Source organism: Procambarus clarkii, chromosome 5, assembly GCF_040958095.1.
Source record: "Procambarus clarkii isolate CNS0578487 chromosome 5, FALCON_Pclarkii_2.0, whole genome shotgun sequence".
Lineage (NCBI taxonomy): Eukaryota > Metazoa > Arthropoda > Malacostraca > Decapoda > Cambaridae > Procambarus > Procambarus clarkii.
The window spans coordinates 46062549-46090091 of record NC_091154.1 but is presented as its reverse complement, the minus strand read 5'-3'; the positions used below and the strand labels follow the sequence as shown (position 1 = coordinate 46090091).

Here is a 27543-nt window from a genome sequence, read left to right as displayed (position 1 = left end):
GGCAAGGTATGCCTACATCCTTGGACTACCAATTTTACTTTTGAAGCAATTTACTGTTTCATTTGTTTTCGAAACTCTGTTTCATTTGTTAGTGGGATTTTCTTGCCCTTATCCTCTTACATGAGTACCGGGTACAAGATTTCCTGCGCCTTTGATTTAATTTAATCATTTAACATCTTTTACTTAACTTTAATTGTTAAAGATCTCACAGGATAGGTACCAGTTGCCACGTTGTCCTGTTTCTGACATTTCACTATTGAATATTCGTGTACCTTTATTTGCTAATTTCACCATGTTTCGTCTCCAAGCTTTCCGTACAAATCCAGCAGGTGAAATAGGGACTTTAAGTCGTGCCAAGAAGACTGAATTACAAACTCTTGCACATGAGTATCAACTAGAAGTTCCCTACCAAGCCAACAAAAATGACCTACACAACCTGTTGCTGGATTACTATTTAGAGCAAGGTAAGATAGACTCTGAAACTCATGAAACTTACTATATTGCAGGAAAAACTGATTTGGCAACGATGAAACTCCAATTGGAACTGGCCAAGATTGAACGTGAGCAGCAAAGGGAAGCCCGCGAACAACAAAGAGAAGCCCTCGAACAACAAGAACGAGCAGCTGCCATACGAAGGGAAGAACAAGAACGTGAGATTGCCTTACTCCAGGAGCGGGAACGCATACGGCTTGAAACCAAACAACGCGAGTTGGAAATGCAACGTGAACATGACAAGCAACAAGCAACTCTGGCTCTAGAGTGTCGTCAACGCGAAATCGCCTTGGAAACTTCACACTTCACTCAACGCCAGCAAGCTACTGCCAATCTTCCCGTCAGTTTTAATATATCACATGCAAGTAAGTTAATGCCATCCTTTGTAGAAGCAGAAGTTGATGTGTTCTTTACCACCTTTGAAACCCTTGCTAATCAACTCAGTTGGCCTGTCAACCAATGGGCCACACTTCTCAGAGTCCATCTTACAGGTAGAGCTGCAGTCACACTCAGTACTTTGGCGTCTGAGAATGACTACCACACTCTGAAACAAGCAGTGTTGGACGCCTACCTCCTCTCTACTGAAAGTTATAGAAGGAAATTCCGTGACCACCTGAAGGCAAGTACCACTACCTTCCTCGAGTTTGCTAACACGAAACGGAGGTATTTCATGAAATGGCTGGAAGCAGCACATGTCTCTACTTTTACAGAACTCGTCAACCTGATGCTTGTTGAAGAATTCTTGAGACGTGTGCCTCCTCCTGTCCGCCTCTACTTAGCAGATAAAGAAGAAACCGACTACCTGAAGTGTGCTAAGTCGGCTGACACTTACAGCCTCATCCACCGGCTGACACCTGAACCATCCTCCAGTAAGAAGTCGTGGTACAGTTACGAGAAGGTGAGCCCCGATCAAGCTGGTTCACAACTGTACTGCAAGTATTGTAGACTCTATGGACATACCATAGACAAGTGTGGTAAGTCTCAATACAAGGGAACCACTGACCAACAAAGACCCAAACCAACTCCTCCTAAGTCCGGTAAGCCTGTGATGAATGTTGGTGTTGATGTTAATGATCTTTCTCTTTTCAGTAACCACCTGTATACTGGAACTGTCTCTGCCAACGGTTCAAATCCGGAGGGACGTTTCAAATTGAAGATCTTGAGGGACACAGCGGCTCTACAATCGATCATCTTGAAGTCGGCTGTGCCCAACATCGTCTACACCGGAGAAACCGTCTTCATCACTGACCTCACTGCTACCACTCCATACCCTCTCGCCAGAGTCCACCTGGATTGTCCCTACGTGAACGGGGAAGTCCAAGTCGCCGTCAGGGAAAAGCCTTTTCCCATGCCTGGAGTGCAACTTCTCCTAGGCAACGACTTGGCAGAAGACCTGCAACCGACCAACCTGATCGTCATGGACAAACCCCAGGTGTGTAACTCTGTGCCAATAAACCCTATTCTTGAGTATGTTCCAGCAGAGGTTCAAGAGAGTGATGAAGTTTCTCCTCCGGTTCTCGTGACCACCCGTGCACAAGCCGCACGTCCACAGCCAGCTGACCCTACTGCTACCGCTGTCCCTCAAGACCCTCAGAAACTACCCCCGCATCTGACCAAGTTGGAGTTCCGTAAGTTGCAGAGGGAAGATCTTACTTTAACACCATTGTTTTTCCAGGCTGAGACTCAACCCGACAGTATTCCTGGGTTCTTCCTAGAGAACGACTTGCTCTACCGCAGATATAGACCCAGTAAACTGAAGGAGGAGGACGATTGGGCCAACATCGAACAACTTGTGATTCCTACCAGCCTGCGGCCCACTATTCTACACCTGGCCCACGGAGCATTCTCCCACTACGGCTTCAACAAGACTTACCATGGGATTCGTCAAGACTACTACTTGCCAGGTATGTTAAATAACGTCAAACAGTACGTAAAACAGTGTCATACATGTCAGATGGCAGGCAAACCGAACGTCTCCATTCCCAGAGCACCACTGATTCCCATACAGGTGCCTGCGGAACCTTTCCACAGACTCATAATAGACTGTGTTGGTCCTTTACCTCGGACCAGTTCAGGTAACGCCTACATCCTAACCATCCTGTGTCCTACCACCAGATTTCCCATAGCAGTTCCAGTGAAGAACATCACGGCTGCTACGGTTATCAAACATCTATTGAAGATCTTCACTCAATACGGATTTCCCAGGGAGATTCAAAGTGACTGTGGCACCAACTTCACCAGTGATCTCTTCAAAAGGACACTGGAGGAGTTCAACATCAAACAGGTATTGTCCAGCCCCTATCATCCTGCTTCACAGGGTTCTCTTGAACGTAGTCATCAGACCATCAAAGCACTCTTGAAAAAGTTTTGTAGTGAAACCTCGAAGGATTGGGATAAGCAGATTGACCTTATAATGTGTATTTTCAGAAGTCTCCCCAATGAGTCCCTAGGAGTATCTCCTTATGAGATGCTCTACGGCCGTAAGTGCCGTACTCCCCTTAAGGCTTTCAAAGACTCTCTCAGAGATGCCACCTTCAGTGAGCATCAGAATGTGCCCCAGTTTCTTCAAAACCTTCAACACATTCTAGAGAGAGTCCACCGCTTTGCCCATGATAATCTATTGAAAGCCCAGGTGAGAATGAAGACTCATTACGACCAGACCAGCAAAGTAAGAAAATTCAAGCCGGGAGACTTCGTCCTTGCCTATTTCCCTATCCCAGGTTCACCTTTACAAAACAGGTTTTCAGGACCCTACTGCGTCAAAGAGTGCAGGAATAATAACAATTATGTAATAGAAACTCCAGATAGGCGGCGGAAGACCCAGCTGTGCCACGTCAACCTCCTGAAGCAATATAATGGTACTCCTCCCACTGTCCTGACTAACTATTCTACTTTCACAGAACCCTACATCCACAGTGAGACCTTCCCGGCTTCTCCTCCCGAAAGCACTGACAAGGAGTCAGCACTTTCTAATTCCGAAATCCTTAATGATCTTCCCAAATACTTTCAGGATAATCATAGTGCACCTCTCGTCAAGATCTTCAGAGAACATCAAGAGTTGTTCAGAGATGATCCCCAAGAGTGTAATGTTACCCAGCACGACATCCAACTGCTCCCCGACACCCGGCCGATTCGTCAACCCTTCTACCGAATCAGCCCGAGCAAGAAGGAAGTCATGCGTGCTGAGGTGCAATACCTCTTGGATCATGGACTGGCTACACCTTGTGAGTCCCCCTGGGCCTCACCTTGTATCTTGGTGCCCAAACCCCAAGGTAAGGTGCGGTTGTGCACTGACTATCGTAAACTGAACTCTGTCACTGTCAAGGATGCTTACCCCTTGCCAAGGATAGATGACATCCTTGATGCCATTGGTAGTGCCCAGTACTTGTCCCAAGTGGACTTGCTTAAGGGGTACTATCAAGTGTGTCTAACGGAGCGCGCTAAAGAGATATCTGCCTTCATCACTCCTTTTGGACTTTTCAGATATGAACGCCTTCCTTTCGGACTATGTAATGCCCCGGCCACCTTTCAAAGAGCTGTCAACCGTGTCATCCAGGGCTTGGATAACACATACGCCTACCTGGACGATATCGTCGTAGCCTCCAACTCCTGGAGTGAACATCTGCTCCAGCTGCGACGTCTGTTCTCCAAGCTCCTGACAGCCGGCCTCACCATCAACCTGGGCAAGTCCACTTTTGCGAAAGGTAAAGTGCGTTATCTGGGTCATGTTATTGGGAGTGGCAGCATAGCTCCGTTAGACTCACACACTCAAGCCATCCAACAGTATCCACAGCCTACCACCAGGAAGCAGCTCCTGCGCTTCCTTGGTCTTGCCTCTTACTACCGTAGGTTTGTGAGGAATTTCAGTACAGTCGCCACACCTCTAATTCTATTAACCAGTCCCAAGCAACGGTATAATTGGACCCTACAGCAAACCGTTGCTTTCGAACAACTCAAATTCCTCCTCTGTTCTAACCCCATTCTCGCCTCTCCAGATATCACCAAGCCTTTCGTCCTTCATGTCGACGCCAGTGGTACCGGCGTTGGTGGTGTCCTGATGCAACAACGAGGCGAGGAGGTTCTACCTGTCAGCTACTACAGCTACAAACTGAAACCACACCAGAGGAACTACAGCACTATTGAAAAGGAGCTACTATCCATCGTCCTGAACCTCCAACACTTCGCTCCGTACCTACAAGGCGCCAGGTCTACCACCATCTTCTCAGACCACAACCCTCTCCGCTTCCTACATCAAGCCCAATTCACCAACCAGCGTCTTCTACGATGGGCTCTGTATTTACAAGACTTCAACCTGGAGATCCGCTATATCAAGGGTTCTGACAACACCATAGCCGATGCCCTCTCCAGAGTTCATGAAGTAGAAGCGACTCCATCCATTACTCCACCACATAACGACGTACTTCTTCCAGAACCGCAGGCTTCGGGGGAGAGTTGTGACGATAATCTCCTTCAAGAGATTGAGCCTGCTCTTCCCTCCATAATTACGTCGTTGAAATTATATAAAACGACTATGGAAGACATGTCCAACAACGACAACAACACCAGCAAGGCTTGCCAGAGCGCAAAACGTTGCAGCCAGACACCTGTTCGGACTCAAACCGCCAAACTACATGTTGATCGCTACCGGCTCCGCTGATTGGTCGCCGGTCTGGCTGCACCTGCACTCGCCCCCCTCCCCCATACTACTTGATGTCTGGGGTCGCCACGACCTCAGACCTCAGAATATTCGGTGCTCTCGTTGGTACCACTCCTCCCGGCTAGACGCTAGCGTGTACTGAGAGAAGTGGTAGCTTTAAGCCAATATTCCAGCACCTCCCAATTATTTCTGTATTGCACTTCTTGTTATTTTGCCTTAACGTAACTTTTCATTGTGTCATTTAAGTATTCTTATTATTTTGATTGATTGATTTTATTATACAAATTTGTTTGTCCATTTTTTCATGTTTTGATTTATTTAACGTAATTAAAATTTCATTGTTAAAGTTTACTTGTGTTTTGTGTGTCTTCTCCTTACCTTACCACAGACGAAGTTCCAGTTTTTTCTATTTTTTTTTTATAACTATGTGACGAGGCCATACCCCTAGCCTTAAACAGCCGAACACCAACGCGTTACCGTCACAATATAAATATGACAATGTCAGACCACGGAGGAAGAATGAAACAGGAATTTCCTTAAGTACTTTTGTATATTAAATACATCTTCAGAAGGTCCTTCTGAAGATGTATTTAATATACAAAAGTACTTAAGGAAATTCCTGTTTCATTCTTCCTCCGTGGTCTGACATTGTCACATTCTTAATCACGTGTTTATTTTCGTGATATACACACATATATATAAATATATATAAATATATATATATATATTTATATATATATATATATTTTTATAAATATATATATGATATATAGATTCTATATAGATTCTATTCTATTATTTTATTCTATTCTATAGTTTTATAGATTCTTGTTTTAGTTTTTTTTTCTATAATATGGAAACGGTTTTTAATTAATAAATTAAATATTATATAATAAAATAATGTATTATTGAAAACAATTAGTAACAAACAATATTTCATTACAGGGTGGTGAAGCAAGAAGACATGTGCATCACACAGCAGACTTGGATATGACGAAGAATGAAAATGGCTAATGTCTATATAGAAGAATCTATATGTGTCTATATATAGACACATATAGATTCCTATATATAACCTATATATATATATGTGTGTATATATATTATAACATATATATATATATATATATATATATTATAAATATATATATATATATATATATATATATATATATATATATATATATATTTATATATATATATATATATATATATATATATATATTTATATATATATATATATATATCTATATATATATATATATATATATATATATATATATATATATATATATATATATATATATTAGGTTAGGTTTGGTAGGGTTGGTTAGTTATCATATATCTACGTATAACTAGCTAGTTTTACCTTTATATATATATTATTTATATATATATATTATATAAAAAGTTTGTGAGGAAGACCTCTGGTGCCAATGTGGGGACCCATAGCCTCGGAGAAGAAAATAAAAAGTATTCAGAGGAGACCTTGTGGTCACTCACTAAACACTAATATTATCTTCTACCACCCCCATTCTTTTGTATGTACACATATATATTTGCTTTATTTGAACTTTGTTACAAAGAGGGAGTTACATATAGGTTACAAAGATGGTTATCATATATATATTATTTATATATATATATTATTTATATATATATATATATTATTTATATATATATATATATATTATTTATATATATATATATATTATATATAAATATATTATTTATATATAAATATGTTATTTATATATAAATATAATTTTTATATATAAATATATTATTTATATATAAATATATTATTTATATATAAATATATATATATGTAAAAATATATATACTATTACACTACATTCTTATATATTACACTAATATATATATATATATATATATATATATATATATATATATATATATATATATATATATATATATATATATATATATATATATATTATATAAATTATTTATATATATATATATTATATATATATTATATATATAATTATATAGGTCATATGTTTTTGTATTTTTGCTGATTTGTTAGTAAATAATAAAAGAAATATAAATTATTTGATTTTTTTACCCTTAAATTGGTTTTAATATTTAAATTGAAAACAATAATATAATATAAAAAATATAAGAAAAATAATAATACATTATAAAATAAAATATAATAAAAATAATATTATATAATATAAAATAATATAATTTAATTTCAAGAAATTTAACTTTAAACACAAAGATGTGAAAAGGGTTCAGATTATAGGCTCAAACCTTTCACAAGAGATTCATATTGGTGTATGAATGGATTATGAATGACTCATGTTAGGAGTGTAAAGTTGCCACAACATCTCAAATTAGTGTTAGATACATATGTCTTGGTTATAAGTTTTGGAAACCTATTTAAGTCCACACACAATATCGTATTTGATACGATAAAACAAACGTTTCCAATCCTTTCAAATACTTTCCAGATATGTTGTGGCAACCTAAAATTGTTTGCTGGGATCAGAGAAAGAACCCAGTTGCGACCCAAGAGGGCCGTAACACAGACGGCTACAATAGTGAAGATTTCATTGGCAGTAAAGTACTGCCCATCTTTAATTTTATACTTCACCCAGCCACTGTTTAGGTCCAAGGCATTTAGTGATCCATGATTATGTCATATAAACCCATGGCTCAAGTGAATGCAATATTTATTTCCATGACAGTGTAGTTGTAGTTAAAGTTATCATTGATTGCAGAATTATGTAAATTTGCGGCATCCTTGAACGAATATGCAGATCAGAAAAATTTGTGTAAAATCACCTACCACAATGAGGTTAGCATCAAGATACAAATTAGCCAATTCGGATATTTAACTGATAGTACATCTCTATACACATTTGCACAGTTGATATTGCTGATGAAACAAGGCATATATACACACATGATCAAGGACTAACAAGCAACTATGGAGATTTTCTTATCTTGAGATGATTTCGGGGCTTAGTGTTCCCGCGGCCCAGTCCTCGACCAGGCCTCCACCCCCAGGAAGCAGCCCGTGACAGCTGACTAACTCCCAGGTACCTATTTACTGCTAGGTAACAGGGGCATCAGGGTGAAAGAAACTCTGCCCATTGTTTCTCGCTGGCGCCCGGGATCGAACCCAGGACCACATGATCACGCATCCAGTGTTCTGTCTGCTCAGCCACCTGCTCCCTAATGAGATAAGTACAGCAGCAGTACGCCCTGATACAGTATTTACATCACCAACTTTACATTGCATGTTATGCCACAGGATGGCAGTACAACCAATAGGTCTTCCAGGACCTGACCAGTCATCACATAATTCAAAACTGGTAGTGCAAAAAGAACCATCTACAAATTTGAAGAGATTTTCAAATTCAAAAGATTTTACCCAGTGCTCGTGCAAAACAAGCATATCATACATACTAAAAAGTTTTTCAACATTCATACATTCGGGGTTTGTTGCTTCTCCAATTACTTTAATAACTAGGAATTATGATTTCATAAATTCTGGAAGACATATCAAAACATTGTCAAAGGATAAATAAACAATGTTACATGAAGCTCATTTATGTGCTAATTAAAGCAACACTTCTAATTACAGTGAGTAGATGGTGACCAAGTATGTAGAGACAACTGTCAAACAAGTCCTATAAAGCTCATACAGTAGTTAGTAAGTGGACAGTAACCTTGTACTTTAAAATTATTGTCACAAGTTCTATAAGACTCCTATTTACAGTGAGTGGATGGTGACCTTGAATGTAAAGACATTTATTAAACAAGCTCTATAACAATTAACAGGTCATACGAGCAATGTATTACAAATTATTTTTTCTATAAATAATATAAACTAAAGACAGAGCCTAAATAAGTGCACATCGTTCACATCCAACAAGACAACAAGAATTAAACAAGCAATCAAAACTATATAGGCTACTCCTATACCTGGTAATATAGGCTTATAATGATCATACCTACCAATTAAACAATACACAAACTTAGGCCTTTACATAAACATTTTAAATCACTAATTTAAAAGCATGCATAATTTTATATAAATAAATTGTCAGATTCAGGCCTTTTATTTATTTATTGTTTTACAAAAAGGTATATTGAGTTTGTGAGAATACAAAATATTGGTGTTTTTACATTCTTGTAAAGCCACTAAGAGTAAATAGATGAAATAAATACTAGCAGTAACTAAGACGTAAATGAAATACTCCACATTATAATACATACTAATATAATTAACAGTCATGCTAATATAATTGCCAGTCAGGCTAATATAACAGCCATTCAGGCTAATATAATTGTCAGTCGGGGTAATATAATTGACAGCTAGGCTAATTTAATTAGCAGTCTAATATAATTGCAAGCTAGGCTAATATGATTGCCAGTCAAACGAATTTAATTACAAGACAATATTAATTGTCAGTCAGGCTAATATTGTCATTGTCTTGAGGGACAGGCAGAGAGATTACCTGAGGGGCCACTAACACTCTAGTGGCCTCAATGAGGACTGGAAGCCGGCTGATTATCAAAGGTCCCCCAATTTGTCCTGATGTTTTTTTCTAGAAGGATTTTAGATCTCAAAACATTTTTGGCAGTTACGGCTAAGATGGGTAGGCATTTTTATGGATTTATACCCATTTATTTATTTGTTTATTTATTTACTTAGAAGAAGGTATATTGGGTTTGTGAGAGTACATAACATTGGTGCCCTTACATTCTTGCAAAGCCATAACATGTACAGCATTTCGGGCAGGTCTTTCATCTAATAAAAGTTGAAGTATTAATTAAGCAGAATATGACTTCAACATAACTAAAATATAAATTGATAGTAGTGATTATACTGGTGAGTGTAGTATAGTGTTAAGTGATAAAATTGGTAGAGTGGGTAGCACCAGATACAGTGTGAGCTAGGACAACAAGGTAGGAAACTTTCATGATGTAATTAGGTACATTATTTTATTTACTTTTGAATAAAGTACCAGTTGGACAATTTTTTATATTATTAACCATTGCACTTCGCAACGCGCCTTGAGGCTCTCAATGAGTGGTGCAAAACGCGCCTCAGGGATCTCATTGGTATAACGTATGATTAAAAACTCCCGCGGCTACATGGGGTTCGCATCAGCTTCCTCAGGGCTCTTGGAAACAGATGCCATTTTTTTTTAAATCGTGGGCAATATTTCCCGGTATGAGAGTCTCAGTACTGAGTGAGCCACCTCGGCTGGCACATGCATCATGAGCTCACAGCACTGCTGTTTAGCTTGTGACTTCAGCATTACCTAATAATGTCCAAATATATATGTATCTAGTATTATTTAGCCATGATAGTATTACAGAAGTGCCTGAGTGTGATAAGGACTGTGGACAATGTACAAATATCAATGAATCAATGCTGTTTCAAGATGTTCACAGCACTAGCCACAGTACCACAGCATTATTTCGTCCATCTAGAAATCTTCAAACGACTTCACATGTTCCTTTACAAAATAAACTTGTGGTAAATTATTCATTTACAGAATTTAGTGATGAGAATTCAGATAATAGCAGGATTGTGGTGATAATTAGCACTATGCATATTATTGCGGGAGGAGGAATTTTGTTAAGGAGGGAGGGAATCGAGGTAGCGTCACTGTGTGTGGCAGCCACTCTTGTTTGGGCTCACCATACTAGCTTAGTGGTCCGTTATGGTGAACACAAATGTAGATACTTATATAACATGTGGCGGGACTGGTATTTAACCGTTGGCGGGAAATGCTGGCAGGTGGCACCAACACTGGCACTGCAGCAGAAAATTTATGTTAATTTTGTCTCCACCCAATACTGCATGACCTAACTGCTGCCCAGCAAGAGTTAAGTGCATGGAGACTTAATATGCCATAACTCACAATGAACTTCAACAGTAATCAACCACAATTAACCAATTTTCTTTGTGCCTGCCTATCGATGACCCTGCTGCGAAACGTACACCATACGCCTAACCCCACTACCATTCTCCAAGAAACAACCTCTGTAAACATTACCAAGAATCTATCGCCGAAAACATGATCAAGCATAGCAACAAGCAAGGTAGGGGTGCCTCTCGCTCATTATCCATAACACCAAGAGACTTGAGTGAAACACTGGCAACGCTGCAATCCTCCCTGATGTTGGTAAACATAGCATCTGCTTCCCTTCCTCCTCTGCCATCCCCTGCCTATGACTCAACTCAAAACTCAAGCTGTAGAATTCACTCAATCAATGCTTCCCTGTACAAACTTCAACCCATTAAGGAGCACCCCATGGCTGCAGAAACTACACAACCTAGTGCTCCTGCAATCTTAAGCAATTTCGGCCCTCCAAGCCAGGGTCTCCCAACAACAAGCTACAAACCGCCTCCTTGAATCGTCGACGAACAACAATCAAGAAATACTCAACTTACAAGCTGTTGCAGATAAAGCAATGGATCAAATACACAAGATTAAAGCAGAGGAACCCCAACCAGGACAAAGCGACTTTCTTCAAAAGTCAGTTTACAACCAAAATGTTAGATAACTTGGTAAACATTTTGAAGATATAAATGCACTACTCTCAGCACTAGGTACTAAATTATCGTTCATTATTTAACAGAAACCTGGCTAATTAAAGACTATACCCAACTCTACAACTTAGCTGGTTATTAAGCCATTCACAACTGCAGGCCTAATAAAAAAGGAAGTGGCACAGCTATATATTATCAAGATACCTTCATCTGTAATAATGTCATTAGTGATAGAGATGACAATTGTGAATATACCTTTGCCCAGTTCTCAATTAAATCCCATAAATCCTCCTTGATTATCGGTGCTATCTATAAATTACCCAATACTGTACTAATATAGCTTCATTCTCAGATAACCTAAGGAATCTTATCATAAGCAACAATCTCAACAAAAATCACATCATTCTAGGAGGAGACTTCAATATTGACCTGGGTTTACAAAATAGCCCTCAAGTTGACTATTTCCTTAACAGCATGAACTCCTGTATGCTAATCCCAACAATCACCAAGAGTCACTCAAACATCTGCCACTACCTTGGATCACTCATGGACTAACATAACAGCTCCCCTTATATCTGGTATAATCTGTGACAGCACAACTGATCACTATCCTACCTTTCTTATAGCAAACATGGACATAACACCACCAGAAAGCAAGAAACTTACATTTCAGGCTATACAATGAAGTAGCAATAGGCAACCTCACAAATGCACTTCACAATATTAATTGGGAGTCTGAATTCAATAATACACAGGATATCAATTCATTAGCTAACCTCTTCCTCTCCAAAACTCTAAGCCTCTACAACACTCATTGTCCCCTCCTCACCAAGCAAGAAACTGACAAAAAAATAAACAATCTGTGGCTCACAAGTGGCAATATTCAAATCAATCTACAAGAAACATGAATATGAAAAGAAACTTAGGATAGGCCTAGTTAAAAAGGAAGTAGTTAAAAGGTACTCATCAATGCTTACCAGTATCATAAGAAAAGCAAGACTTTCCTATTATGAGAACAGATTCAAAGAAGCAAAAGGCAACATGAAAAACCATCTCTAATATCCTCGAAACTAAACAACACTCATATAACCAGATAAAACTCTCTTAGGATGGCTAAACATCTGCAACTGATTTAGAAATGGTAAATGAACTAATAGCTTCTTTTCATCGGATGGTGCTAACCTTGCCAGAAAAATCCCAGACTCAGAGACACATATTAACATATATCTCTCAGGCAGCTATCCAAACTCTCTTCTCCTTTCACCTTTCAGCCCGATAGATGTTGTGTCCATCCTACACTCACTAAAAACCAAAGATGGGAACATCAGTGAAATACCATCCATTGTATACAAGATCCCATGCCCTTGCGAAACATAGCTCTGCTGTTCAACAAATCTCTAGAGTGTCATACCTTCCCTGATACCACCCCCTCCCCGCTCAGCTCGTTGTCGCCGTGTGGGGGCTTAGTGGGCGGCTGTCGGAGTGTGATGCTCCTTGGGACAGTCCTCTGTCCCTTTCTAGCCTTGTGCTCCTGCTGCCGTCCTCTCCAATTCTGCTGGGCACCTTTTCCTTTTCCTTCTGTTTCGTTTTTCTCCCCCCTCTTCTCCTATCTGCTTGCCGTTTCCTGCCGACCTTTTGTTCGTTCTTGTTCTTCCCTTGGACTTCTTCTATTTTGACGCCCGGGTGCTTGAGGAGGCATACTCTTGCACCCGTAGAACTGCAGTACTCGACGTCGAGAGCGAGGGGAACCTTTTATTGTCAATCCCCCTTTCGTCACTGAACCTGATCTCGACGGACTGTCGGTTTCTTAAGGTGGCGTTTGTGGGGCGTATACTCACGACGCACCCCTAGGAGGCCCCGGCAAGATCGGCGATGGCTTCTTGTTGGGTGTCCTGCCTCTAATTGTGGCTCCATGGTGGGTGTGGGGGCACATTCGTGAATGAATTCTTCTTTTCGTAATGATGATAACCCCTGTTTCGGCTGCTCCTGGTTTACCTTCTCAGGCTCGTGGGGTAGGCGACCAAGCCCCCGAGTTGGTCTGTATTGGAAGACCGGGCTCTGTAGCCTCCGCTGCATTGGGCCCCGACCTTGCTCCTCCTTTGGCCTCTCTGACTCCTTCCCCTGGCTCCCCTCCCTCCTCTGTGGTTGGGTCGAGCCCCAAGCCCCCAGTGGTGACTACCTCGTCCCTGGCACGGCTCCTTCTCTAGTTGTAACTACTGCGCCTTTTAACCCCTCTCTCTCTGGGGGTTCTCACCGCCGTCCTCGTCACGGCCGCCCTCACTCGATTCCTTCCAGTTCTGCTACCTATCAAGCCTTGTTTGGTCCCGCTTCGTGGGCCAAATATTTTGATCTCCTCCATCTTGATTCTGCGCCTCCTGACAATTTCTCCCTCCATCGACATCTCGTTGATTCCGTGGATGCCTCCATTACTTTCAACCCCACTCGTCTCGGTACATGTGTCGTTGCTGCTCCTTCTCAGGATGCTGCTTCCCGCTTGGCTGCCTTATCCTGCCTTGGTGAGACCCCTGTTCGGGTCTCGAAGAACGCTCAGTTGAATGCCAGTGTTGGCACTATTTTGCTCCCGCCCCATGTTGCGACCGGTGTTCGGGACCTGTGCGACTGCCACGACGATATTCGACATATCCTTGCTGCCCAGGGCCATTCTATTCTCCAGGTGGACACGTTTACTCGTCCCCCTCGTGGTAGTCGCCGTCAACCCCTCCGGGTTGTGAAAATTACCTTTGATGGTAGGACCCTTCCACCCTCTGTCATTCTTGCTGGTGCCAGGTGCTCTGTCCAGGAGTACATTCCTTCTCCTCGGCTCTGCAACAAGTGCTGGGGGTTTGGGCATGGTGCCCTCCGCTGCTCCGGGACTGTCTCTCTCTGTCCTTTGTGTGGTGGCGAAGGTCACTCTAAGTCGGAGTGCACTTCTCCCCAGGCTCGTTGCCTCAACTGCGGTGAGGCCCATCCTGCCTTCTCCCGTGCGTGTGTCCATTACAAGCTTGAGGCAGCCGTCCTCAACTTGAAGCACCGGGAGCGTTTATCTTTTCCTGAGGCGAGACGCCAGGTTCGTCGGCTCCCGCCTTATGCTAATATCTCTTATGCTCGCGTGTTGCGCTCTTCCTCTCCTCGTCCTTCCCGCCTTCCTCAGACTCACAACCGTTTCCGGGCCTTGGACCCTGATGCGCCCACTGCCCCCTCCATGTGGTTCCTGGAATACCATCACCTCCTCTCCCCTTCTCAATTTGGTTTCTGCAAGTGCCGCAGCATGACAGATGTCCTGGTGAACTTGGAGGTCTATATTCGCACTGCTTTTGCTGCGAAGACCTCCGTTGTTGCCGTCCTTTTTGACCTGGAAAAGGCTTACGACACCACTTGGAGATATCATATTCTATCTCAACTTCATTCTTTTGGCCTTCGTGGTCGTCTCCCTCTCTTTCTCCGCAGCTTCCTCTCTCGTCGTTCCTTTCGGGTGCGCCTTGGTACCGCGCTCTCTGCCTCTTTTCAGCAATACGAAGGTGTGCCGAAGGGTAGTGTTCTGAGCACTACTCTTTTTTTCTGGTTGCCCTCAATGGTCTTCTTTCTTCTCTTCCTTCTGGTGTCTTCTCCACTCTCTATGTTGATGATCTTACCCTTTGCTGTCAGGGTGATGATTCGCCTCTCCTTCAGCGCCGGCTTCAACTTGTAATTGATGCCGTGTCGTCTTGGGCCACCGATCATGGCTTCAAGTTCTATACTTCTAGGACTTGTGCCATGGCTTTTACGCGGAAACAGGTTGTTCTTCATCCCCCTTTGTCACTTTATGGTCATCCCCTTGAATACAAAGATTCCGCAAAGCTTTTGGGGTTATTCCTTGACACTCGTTTGTCTTGGTCTCCCCATATCTCTTACCTTCGTGTTGAGTGCTCTAAGGCCCTTACCCTCCTTCGGGTCTTGTCCCATACTTCTTGGGGAGCAGATAGGCGCACTCTCCTTGCGCCTCTCCATTCCTCTCTTGTCCTGTCTAAGCTCGATTATGGTTGCCCTGCTTGCTCCTCTCCATTCCTCTCTTGTCCTGTCTAAGCTTGATTATGGTTGCCCTGCTTACTCGTCTGCTTCTCCTTCTACTCTTCGCCGTCTTGATGCTTTGCACCATACTGGGTTGCGCCTCAGTTCTGGTGCCTTTCGTTCGACTCCCATCCTTAGCTTGTATGTTGACACTGGCTTCCTGTCTCTCCAGGACCGCCGTGATCGCTACTGTCTTCGCTATCTTGCGCAGTCCTTACGACATCCTTCCTCTCGCCTCTGTTGTGCTTTAACTTTTACCCCTCCTGTGGTTCCTGTTCCTCTTCACCAGCTCCCTCTTTCTGTCTGGTTATCTCGCCTCCAGGATTCTCTTTCCGTTCGTATTTCTAATGTTTCTCCTCGTGTTGTTCCTTCTTTGCCCCCGTGGAGAGTCCCTCTTCCGCGGTTTTGTACTTCCTTGACCCGTATCACTAAAGCTTTTACCCCTCCTACGGTTCTAAAACGCCTTTTCCTTGAGCTCTTTTCTTCTCACTCCCGCTCCGTTTCTGTCTTCACTGATGGGTCTAAGTCGGCGGACAGTGTTGGCTACTCTGTTGTTTTTCCTGATCGCACTTATATGTGTTGCTTACCTCCGGAGACTAGCATCTTTACAGCGGAACTCTATGCTATTCTCTATGCTCTTCGTCTCCTGCTTTCTCGTTGTCAGTCCTCCTTTGTAGTTGTTGTTGACTCTCATAGTGCCCTCATGGCTCTCAGGTCCTTTAATCCGGTTCATCCAGTTGTTGTCGAGATCCAGCATTGGCTGTTTCATGTTCACAGTAAATTTAAGCCGGTTGAGTTTTGTTGGGTTCCCAGCCATATTGGTGTGTCTTTAAATGAGCGTGCGGATGCTGCCGCCAAGGAAGCTGTCCGCTCTTGTCCCATCTCTCGTAAAGGCGTTCCGTATTCCGACTTTTACCCGGTTATCCATTCCTCAGTCCTTACCCATTGGCAGGCTTCTTGGTTGTCTCTTACTGGTAACAAGCTACGTACTCTTAAATGTTGTTTCCTCGTGGCTGTCCTCCTTCCACCATAACCAGCGATGGGAAACTGCTCTGGCGAGATTGCATATTGGCCATACTCGCTTAACCCATGGTCACTTGATGGAGCGCCACCCTGCTCCTTATTGTCCTAGTTGCATTGTCCCTCTTACGGTCGTGCATGTCCTTCTTGAATGTCCTGACTTCCAGGACGAGCGTGTGTCTTGCTTTCCGACCACCCCTCGCGGTCACCTGTCCCTCAATAGAATTCTTGGTGACTCGGATACTTTTGATATCATTCGCCTTATGCGTTTTTGTTCTCGTATTGGCATCCTTGGTGATATTTAGCGCCCTCTGATTATTTTGCGCATTTTATGGTGCTACATAGCCTTCCCGGTTTGGTGCCTTCTTTTGATAATTACTTACTTACTTACTTCCCTGATACCAGTCCATAAAGGAGGCAATCCGGTAGACATAAATAATTATAGACCAATATCAAACCTACCCATACTATCAAAAAATTTGAAAAAAAATTCTAGAAACAGCTCTACTCCTACCTCATAAAATTTGACATACTCAGCTCCTGTCAGTTTCGCTTCTGCTCCCAAAAGAGTACCAATGAAGCAATTATTAGTCTCCTTGATATAATCTACTCAGCCCCTGGCAAAAATTAAGTTTCCGATTGGACTCTTCATTGACCTGAGAAAGGCCTTTGATACTGTTAATCACAACTACCTCTTACTTGAACTCCATCATTATGGAATCCGAGGCCTTGCCCTGGACTCTATCCAATCCTATCTTAGTGATAGACATCAATGTGTAGCCATCAATGATATAACCTCTTCCACTTTACCATTGATCATTGGAGTGCCACATTTTTAGGACCTCTCCTATTTCTTATATACATCAATGATCTGCCTAATGTCTCTAACATTCTTAAACCTATATTGTTTTCTGATGATACAACCCTCAACTACTCAGACCCCAACCCACACAAATTAAATAATGTCGTTATTAATGTTGTTCGATGGTTCTGAGACCGCCCGAGTCTCAAAACCATTGAACCCCGCCCCAAACCTACAGACGATAAGGAACCGGATGGAGGCAGGAAGGAGGATCCAGGAAAAAGACAAGGGGGCGTGGAAGGAACCGAAGCACACCAAAACCACACGGGGGTTTCTATAGGCAATTGCTCCCTTTTGCCTCTCTGAGGGGGCCAGGTTCTGGCCGTGGTCCCCAGTAGGCCCTAGAACTCCATACACATGACTGATGCCAAAGTCTGACATTAGCATATCAGCCTGGTAAAGCTCAGGGAAGCCGACGGGGCTCCCCCCAGAAAAAAAGTCCACTGATGGATGTCAACCAACAAACTAACACTACGCATAGAAAAGACCTACTACAGTACATCTTATTTGGAAGCAAATCAACAAATGCAATTCAGCTTCTGATAGACAATGTTAATATCAGTAATAAAAATGATGGAAAATTTCTTGGCCTATTTCTAGACAAGAGAAACAACTTCAGTACCCACATACATCACATAACTAAAAAAAAGTCTCTAAAAACAGTTGGTATACTCTCCAAAATTAGATATTATGTACCTAACTCTGCTCTCTCTCATTATATTATGTACTAATATATTCCTATCTTAATTATGGTATCTGTGCATGTGATTCAACCACTGCAAACCACTTCAAGTTCATCATCACCCAGCAAAAATCTGCTATCAGAATAATAACAAACTCTGCTTTCAGACAACACTCAGCCCCCCTTGTTTAAATCCCTAAACATGCTAAACATAAACTCACTCCATAAGTTCTCTTGTGTCAATTACATTTACAAAACCCTGTTCTTAAATACAAACCCTGTTCTTAAATGCAAACCCTGCTCTGAAACTACCCCCTGGACAGACGTAATAGGATCCATTATCACTACACCAGAAATAAATCTCTCTTTGATATTCCCAGAGTCACAGAGTCACACTTAATCTGTGTAAATACTCTAAGCAAATAAAGGGACCTATTCTATGGAACTCACTCCCCAATGAACTGAAAAACTGTCCAACTTTTGCCTCATTCAAAAAAAAAAAAAAGTGCCTAATTTCATCTTCATAGTTTCTACCTTGTGCTTTAAAATTGTACTGAATCTAGTGCTACCCAATCCCCCAATCCATATGTACCTAAGCCAAACAACTTTACCATTGTTATCATTGCTGTCGTCTTATATGTGCTATCAATATGCTGTATTGTGCCTATTAATCTTTGTTAAATTACCAATCAAGCTGTCAATGCTATCAATCAGTGTTACCTAAGTGCTTTAATATACCTACTAATCTCTCTCATGTCATTTTTTTTCTTGCAATGTACCTGTTATCATTTTATAATTTTTGCTAGAATTTATCTACTTAAAATTATCTGTTAGATTAAGGACCTGTTCGAAACACTGCACGTACTAGTGGCTCTACAAGAATGTAAACACCATGCTATGTATCCTCATAAACCCAATGTACCTTCTTGTGTGTGTGTGTGTGTGTTTGTGTGTGTGTGTGTGTGTGTGTGTGTGTGTGTGTGTGTGTGTGTACTCACCTATTTGTGCTTGCGGGGGTTGAGCTTTGGCTCTTTGGTCCCGCCTCTCAACTGTCAATCAACTGGTGTACAGATTCCTGAGCCTACTGGGTTCTATCATATCTACATTTCAAGCTGTGTATGGAGTCAGCCTCCACCACATCACTGCCTAATGCATTCCATTCGTTAACTACTCTGACACTGAAAAAGTTCCTTCTAACATCTCTGTGGCTCATGTGGGTACTCAAGTTTCCACCTGTGTCCCCTTGTTCGCGTCCCACCAGTGTTGAATAGTTCATCCTTGTTTACCCGGTCGATTCCTCTGAAGATTTTGTAGGTTGTGATCATGTCTCCCCTTACTCTTACTAGTCCCCTGCCTCTTAGTTCTGGGACTAATCTAGTGGCATACCTTTGGACTTTTTCCAGCTTCGTCTTGTGCTTGACAAGGTACGGTCTCCATGCTGGGGCCGCATACTCCAGGATTAGTCTTACATATGTGGTGTACAAGATTCTGAATAATTCCTTACACAGGTTTCTGAACGCTGTTCTGATGTTAGCCAGCCTCGCATATGCCGCAGACGTTATTCTTTTTACATGGGCTTCAGGAGACAGGTTTGGTGTGATATCAACTCCTAGATCTTTCTCTCTGTTCGTTTCATTAAGTACTTCACCTCCTATTCTGTATCCTGTGTCTGGCCTCCTATTTCCACTGCCTAGTTTCATTACTTTGCATTTACTCGGGTTGAACTTCAACAGCCATTTGTTGGACCATTCACTCAGTCTGTCTAGGTCATCTTGTAGCCTCCTACTATCGTCCTCAGTTTCAATCCTCCTCATAATTTTTGCATCATCGGCAAATATTGAGAGCAACGATTCTATACCCTCTGGGAGATCATTTACATATATCAGAAACAGTATAGGTCCAAGGACTGACCCCAGCGGAACTCCACTCGTAACGTCTCGCCAATCTGAGACCTCATCCGTCACACTGACTCATTGTCTCCTGTTGCTTAGGTACTCCTGTATCCAACGGAGTACCTTCCCTTTCACTCCAGCCTGCATCTCCAGCTTTTTCACTAGCCTCTTGTGTGGCACTGTATCAAAGGCTTTCTGACAATCCAAAAATATGCAGTCTGCCCACCCTTCTCTTTCTTGCCTTATTTTTGTTGCCTGGTCGTTGAATTCAAGTAACCCTGTGAGGCAGGACCTGCCATCCCTGAATCCATGTTGATGCTGTGTTACAAAGTTCTTTCGCTCCAGGTGCTCCGCTAGCTTTCTTCGCACAATCTTCTCCATCAGCTTGCATGGTATGCAGGTTAGGGACACTGGCCTGTAATTCAGTGCCTCCTGTCTATTCCCTTTCTTGTATATCGGGACTACGTTAGCTGCTTTCCAAATTTCTGGCAGTTCCCCTGTTGCCAGTGATTTGTTATACACTATGGAGAGTGGGAGGCACAGTTCTTCTGCTCCTTCCTTTAGTATCCAAGGGGAGATTCCATCTGGGCCTATAGCCTTTGTCACATCCAACTCTAGTAAACACTTCCTTACTTCCCCGCTGGTAATCTCAAACTCTTCCAGTGGTTCCTGGTTAGCTATTCCCTCTCTTATCTCTGGGATTTCTCCTTGCTCTAAGGTGAAGACCTCTTGGAACTTCTTATTCAGTTCCTCACACACTTCCTTGTCATTTGTAGTGAATCCTTCTGCCCCTATCCTTAATTTCATAACCTGTTCCTTTACTGTTGTTTTCCTCTCATGTGGCTATGCAGCAATTTAGGCCGAGTCTTTGCCTTGCTTGCGATGTCATTTTCGTATTGTCTTTCTGCCTCTCTTCTCATCCTGACATATTCATTCCTGGCATTCTGGTATCTTTCTCTGCTCGCCAGTGTCCGGTTATTCCTATAGTTTCTCCATGCCCTTTTACTTTGCTGCTTAGCTAGCCTACATCTCTGATTAAACCATGGGTTTCTCATCTTCATTTCACTGTTTTCCTTTTGGGCTGGGACAAACTTGTTTGCTGCGTCCTTGCATTTTTGCATGATGTAGTCCATCATATCTTGGGGTGTCTTTTCCCTGAGCTCTGTTTCCCATGCTATATCTGTTAGGAATTTTCTTATCTCCTCATAGTTTCCCTTTCGGTATGCTAACCTTTTGGTTTCGGTATCCCTCCTCGAGATCAATAACCCTTCTTCAATCAGGTACTCAAACACCAATGCACTGTGGTCGCTCATTCTTACTGGGGCCTCAAAACCGATTTCTCTTATGTCAGAGTCGTTCAGGGTGAAGACCAGGTCGAGTCTCACTGGTTCGTCATTTCCTCTCATCCTTGTGGGTTCTCTGACATGCTGGGTTAAGAAGTTTCTAGTCACCACCTCCAGTAGTTTGGCTCTCCATGTATTCTCGCCTCCATGTGGTTCCTTGTTCTCCCAATCAATCCTTTCGTGATTGAAGTCCCCCATGATGAGCAGGTGGGATCTATTTCTACAGGCAGCAGAGGTTGCCCTCTCAATTGTAGTGTTAACTGCCATGTTGTTGTTTTCGTACTCTTGACTGGGTCTTCTGTCATTTGGTGGAGGGTTATATATTACTGCTACTACTATCCTTGGTCCTCCCATTGTCTTGGTGCCTGCTATGTAGTCTCTGAAATCCTCACAGCCCAGGATAGCCATCTCCTTAAAATTCCATTCCTTTCTCATGAGTAGGGCCACTCCGCCTCCTCCCCTACCTTCCCTCTCTTTCTTTATTACTGTGTACTCCTGGGGAAACACGGCATTCGTTATGATTCCAGAGAGTTTTGTTTCGGTGAGTCACATTAATTACATCTATGTTCACTTCTTGTGCTCTTTCCCTTAGTTCACTTGCCTTGCTTGTGATCCCATCTATGTTCGAGTACATTGCCCTGAAACTGACTCTCTTCTGCTTCTCCTCTAGGGGGGGGGGGGGACCTGTGGGGTCTGGGGTGAGCGGGAGCTGGGAGGATCTGGTACGGGGAGACTGGTGGAAGAGGAAGGGCTTGGGGGGCTGGGGGGGAGGGTAGGGGGAGTGGGTGAGAGTGGGAGGGATGGGGGGAGGTGAAAGGGGGAGGGTTGAGGGGGGCGTGAGAGGAGGAGGTACAGTATGGTGGGAGGAGGAATGTTGGTGAGCAAGGTATTGGAGGAGTGAGGGAGAGCTGGCTTGGTGTGGCAGCGTACTCTTGCTTTTGGGCTCACCATACCAACTTACTGGTTTGTTATGGTGAACACATATGTAGATGGGTATATATAATGTGTGTATATAGTGTAATAACAGCAAAAACACTGATTAATCGTAAAATATAATATATATGTCACATATATGAGCCCCATAATTTTGAGCATAGCGATGTTCCCCACTTTGAACTATAGAAATTCCACAAATTACACACTTTTGAATAATATTACAGCAAAAAAAGAGAAGAAACAAATGAGAAACATCAAAATAATTGTGAAACATTATATTTGCGGCAACTGCAGCCCCACGGGGTGGCGGAGCCAACTGACCCCCAGTGCTCCATCGCTCAGCGCCCATAATTTGCTCAACTTCCCAGCTCCATCACGGCTGAAGTATGTCACATACATTTTTTTTTTTAGTTTCCTGTAATCAGAAACTGCATTTTAACAACAAAAGAAGAAAAATAATTTTTGGAAAGAATTTATTTCCTCTGCACAAGGGGATTGCCATATTTGGAGGCAGAGAAGTTCAGTGGTTAATAATAATAATAATAATAATAATAATAATAATTTTTATTTAGGTAAGGTACATACATAAAGAGATTTTACAAAGTTTGTTGGGTTAATAGATAGAGCTAGTACATACAATGCCTAAAGCCACTATTACGCAAAGCGTTTCGGGCAGTAAAAACAGTATTGACTAAAGCTTAAAACTAATGGGTAAAAAGAATAAAATGTGTTGAGAACAAATAAAAATAGAGGTAAAAAAGGGGGGAACATGGTTGAAAAAGCAGCACAAATACAATTACAAATTAATACAGAAAATTACATTCAAACAGCGTTGTTTTGAAAAAAAAACAAAAAAAAACAAGAAACATACATGGGTTGACAACAGAGGGGTAAGGTAGGTTACAGGGAATTTATTAGGTAGTGCTTCGTTTTTATCTTAAACTGGTTGAGAGAGGTACTGTCTTTAACATGGTTGGGAAGATCATTCCACATTCTGGGTCCCTTGATTTGAAGAGCATTTCTAGTATGATTAAGTCGTACTCTAGGAATATCAAAACTGTATTTATTTCTGGTGTGGTGCTCATGGGTTCTTTTACAACCTTCAATGAATCTTTTGAGGTCAGGATTGGCATTACAGTTCAGCGTTTTATATATGTATAATACACATGAGAGAATGTGCAATAACTTGTTCAATAATAATTCATTGTGTCAAGGAACAGGCAACCAGTTTATACATACAGAATATATAAGGCTTCCCTTACTATATATCAGGGCTTCCCCCCCAAGGTCGAATTACTGACTCTGAGGTCAGTAATTAATAAATTACTGACTTACTAAAGTACACAATTAGTAAATTCTGAGGTCATTTACATGTCTTATCAAGAGTAGTAAAAACTCATAAATAGGTCTAAACAAAAAATATAAAATGGGCATCACTTTGCATAGGAATCTGATGAACTTCTAATTTCTTTAAAACTTTAATTATATTCCTCTAGCCTAGAAAATGGTCTCATCGTGACTCATCCTAAAATGATTTCAACAACCAGCTCCAATAGTAAATAATATTAAAACAAAATGTCCAATACTTAGCTATAGAGATTATATTACATTTTAAATAAATTTCTAGTGAACAAAAATATAAAGCACATTATTATTTAAATAATATGAAGAAAAACACATTTAAAACTTTGTTTTATCTTCATTAAAATAAAGATGTATTTTTTTTACTCATTAAAAATTTTGAGTTTTTCTACAATAACAGCTTCTCTAGTTTTTGCTTGGTCTATGAGGAGCATCTAACTTTTTTTTTTTTTTTTGAGATATATACAAGAGTTGTTACATTCTTGTACAGCCACTAGTACGCGTAGCGTTTCAGGCAGGTCCCTGGAATACAATCCCCTGCCGCGAAGAATCATTTTTTCATCCAAGTACACATTTTACTGTTGCGTTAAACAGAGGCTGCAGTTAAGGAATTGCGCCCAGTAAATCTTCCCCGGCCAGGATACGAACCCATGACATAGCTCTCGCGGAACGCCAGGCGAGTGTCTTACCACTACAGCCTCTCTAGTTCTTGCTTGGTCTATGAGGAGCTTCTAACTTCCACACTGACAGCTTCTCTAGTTCTTGCTTGGTCTATGAGGCGCATCTAACTTCTACACTGACAGCTTCTCTAATTCATGCCTGATCTTTGAGAAGCATCTAACTTTCATAAAAGAACACAATAATAAAATACATTTAGATCTTTATAAAAGATCTAAATGGTGCATCAAATTCACCATGTATCAAAAAGGTACATGGTGAAGCATATTATTCAAACTAAATATAATATAATTACCTCTGTAGGACGTCCAACTGATATGGTGATAACACAATATTTTCATGATCATCATGGGATCATCAGGGCAAATGGGGGGGGCCTTTGGCAAGCTGTAGGCTTCCTGTCCTTGTCAAGGCCACTAGTGTTAGAGGCTCTCACATAAATTCAAGTAAATGATGAAGCTCAATTTCTAAATCGTAAATTAGACTAACAGTAAGTAAATGTATTAATATGTGTCTCATTATCCTTCAACATTCTCTAAATCATCTCCCACACTCAATGTGTTTACCTTATCACCAGAATGTATCATCTTGTGCATCTTCATATTTCCAAGCTGATTGAATCTCTATCCACACTCTACACTCAAGAGATTTGTTACTTGAATGCACTAAAATATGTCTCTTCATGTTTCCAAGCTAACTGAATCTCAGGACACTCATGAGGTATATCACCTGAATGCACTGTAGTTGAAATTGAAATAAGTTTATTGAGATAAAATACACACAAAGGGATGAGGTAGCTCGTTATCCTCACCCTGTTCCCGAATGCATCAACATGTGCAGTATAATAGTTCCACGCTCTCTAAATTTTCTGCCACACTCAGTACATTCAAAAGATCTTTCATCTATATGCACCATCCTGTGAGTCTTCATACTTCCAAGCTGACTGAATCTCTTCCCACACTCTGGACACTCGTGAGGTTTTTCACCTGAATGTACTAACATGTGCAGTATAATAGTTCCACGTTCTCTAAATTTTCTTCCACACTCAGCACATTCAAAAGGTCTTTCATCCGCATGCATCTTCCTGTGATTCTTCATGTCTCCAAGACGTCTGAATCTCTTCCCACACTCTGGACATTCATGAGGTTTAACACCTGAATGCACTAACATGTGAGTCTTCACATGTCCAGGACTGGTGAATCTCTTCCCACATTCTGGGCACTCATGAGGCTTGTCACCCGAATGTACTAACATGTGTGACTTCACATGTCCAAGACGACTGAATCTCTTCCCACATTCTGGACACACATGAGATTTTTCACCCGAATGCACTGACATGTGTGTCTTCACATTTCCAAGACGACTGAACCTCTTACCACACTCCGGACACTCATGAGGTTTGTCACCCGAATGTACTAACATGTGTGTCTTCATATTTCCAAGCTGACTGAATCTCTTCCCACACTCTGGACACTCATGAGGTTTGATACCTGAATGCACTAACATGTGTTTCTTCATATCTCCAAGATGACTGAATACAATCCCACACTCTAGACAATGGTGAGTTTTCATCTTCTTTATGACAGGTGCAGTTTGTGTGAAGGTTTTCACCGCCGGATAACTGCAAGTGGTGATGAGAGAGACGTCAGGGTCCAGCGTCAAAGTTAACGGTTAGGCAAGGCTTAGTGTTGTTTCTAAAAGTTAGACTTGATGTGAACATTTGGCGGTCAATGGTGGTGCTTCTTCTTTATGATAGGTGCAGTTTGTGTCATGTTTTTGCCTTAATGCTGATGTCTGGACATCACCGGCTGGTGTTTGTTGTTATTATGGCGACGCCAGAGTTGCCAGAACTGAATTGCTGAAAGTAGCGAATTGTCGGACTAAAAGTAGCGAATTTGTAATGAAAATAACCCAATACTTTGTTTGGTGACTGATAAGGTTTTCACGGTAATATATTTTTATACATAGGGTAAGGTACACGATTTTATTTGTTTTTTTAATATTATCACTGCATGTATTTAACAACAAATGCGATAATAGCATAACTAACAAATATTTTCTGAATGAAACATAATTATGGGTGTGGCATTTTCCCAATCTTTACAGTTGAACAATGTTTAACATTATTACCGAGAAGCATCCACAACCTTATTCTTGTGTCCCGGTAGTACAGTCGGGTTCGTTCTTGACGCACAATCGCAACCCGTCCTCGCCTCAGGCCTCTTGCGATTCCTATGAGGGTAGAAATAACCTAAGCTACTCTTTAATTTTTAGATGAATCTTATTGGCTCAATAAACGTACTTGAACTCCTGCGATTTTTGGTTTGGTCAATGAGGCAGTTGGATGCAGATGTAATTTACACCCATTATATTATAAATGCAAAAATAATAAGTAAATTACTTTCTTAACATTAATAGCCCAAATTGGCCCAATGTATTTTTAAAGTAGCCCAAAAAATAGCATGTAGTGGGATTTAAAATTTAGGAGTGCCGAGCTTTCAAAAGTAGCCCAATTAGCTATTTTTAGGGCAATCTGGCAACACTGTCTTTCTTCTAGTGACGTGGGACAATAACATTAAGGCGTCGTACTGATAATGGCGTCCCCCAGCTACAGTGTTATAGACGCTTCTTGACAAATAACTTCGCTATTTTAGAATATATTAATTTACAGTCATAGTGTTAGACAGATTATTTTAAAATGTAAGTATAATCATGAATTTAGATTGTAATAGTGAGGCTCCTTAAAGTTGAAGATATACTGATCCATATTGGAGGTTGACCCAAGTATCAAAGATATCGCCCATAATGGAATAAATAAATAAATAAATAAATAAATAAATGTTTATTTAGGTAAGGTACATACATACAAGAGATTTTACAAAGTTTGTTGGATTAATAGATAGAGCTAGTACATACAATGCCTAAAGCCACTATTACGCAAAGCGTTTCGGGCAGGAAAAACATTAATGACTAAAGCTTAATACTAATGGGTATAGAGAGTAAAATGTGTTGAGAACAAATAAAAATA

The 27543-nt window shown here is 41.3% G+C and overlaps 1 protein-coding gene across 1 annotated transcript in view; it reads right to left on the bottom strand.

Annotated features, from left to right (window-relative positions):
* The window catches only part of LOC138351955 (gastrula zinc finger protein XlCGF8.2DB-like), a 55802-nt gene extending 29715 nt beyond the window's left edge, over nt 1-26087 (bottom strand). The window contains exon 1 of the mRNA XM_069304127.1: nt 25516-26087. Coding sequence (XP_069160228.1) covers nt 25516-26087 — 572 coding nt within the window. The remainder of the gene's footprint in view (nt 1-25515) is intronic.
* Nucleotides 26088-27543: the final 1456 nt, after the last annotated feature.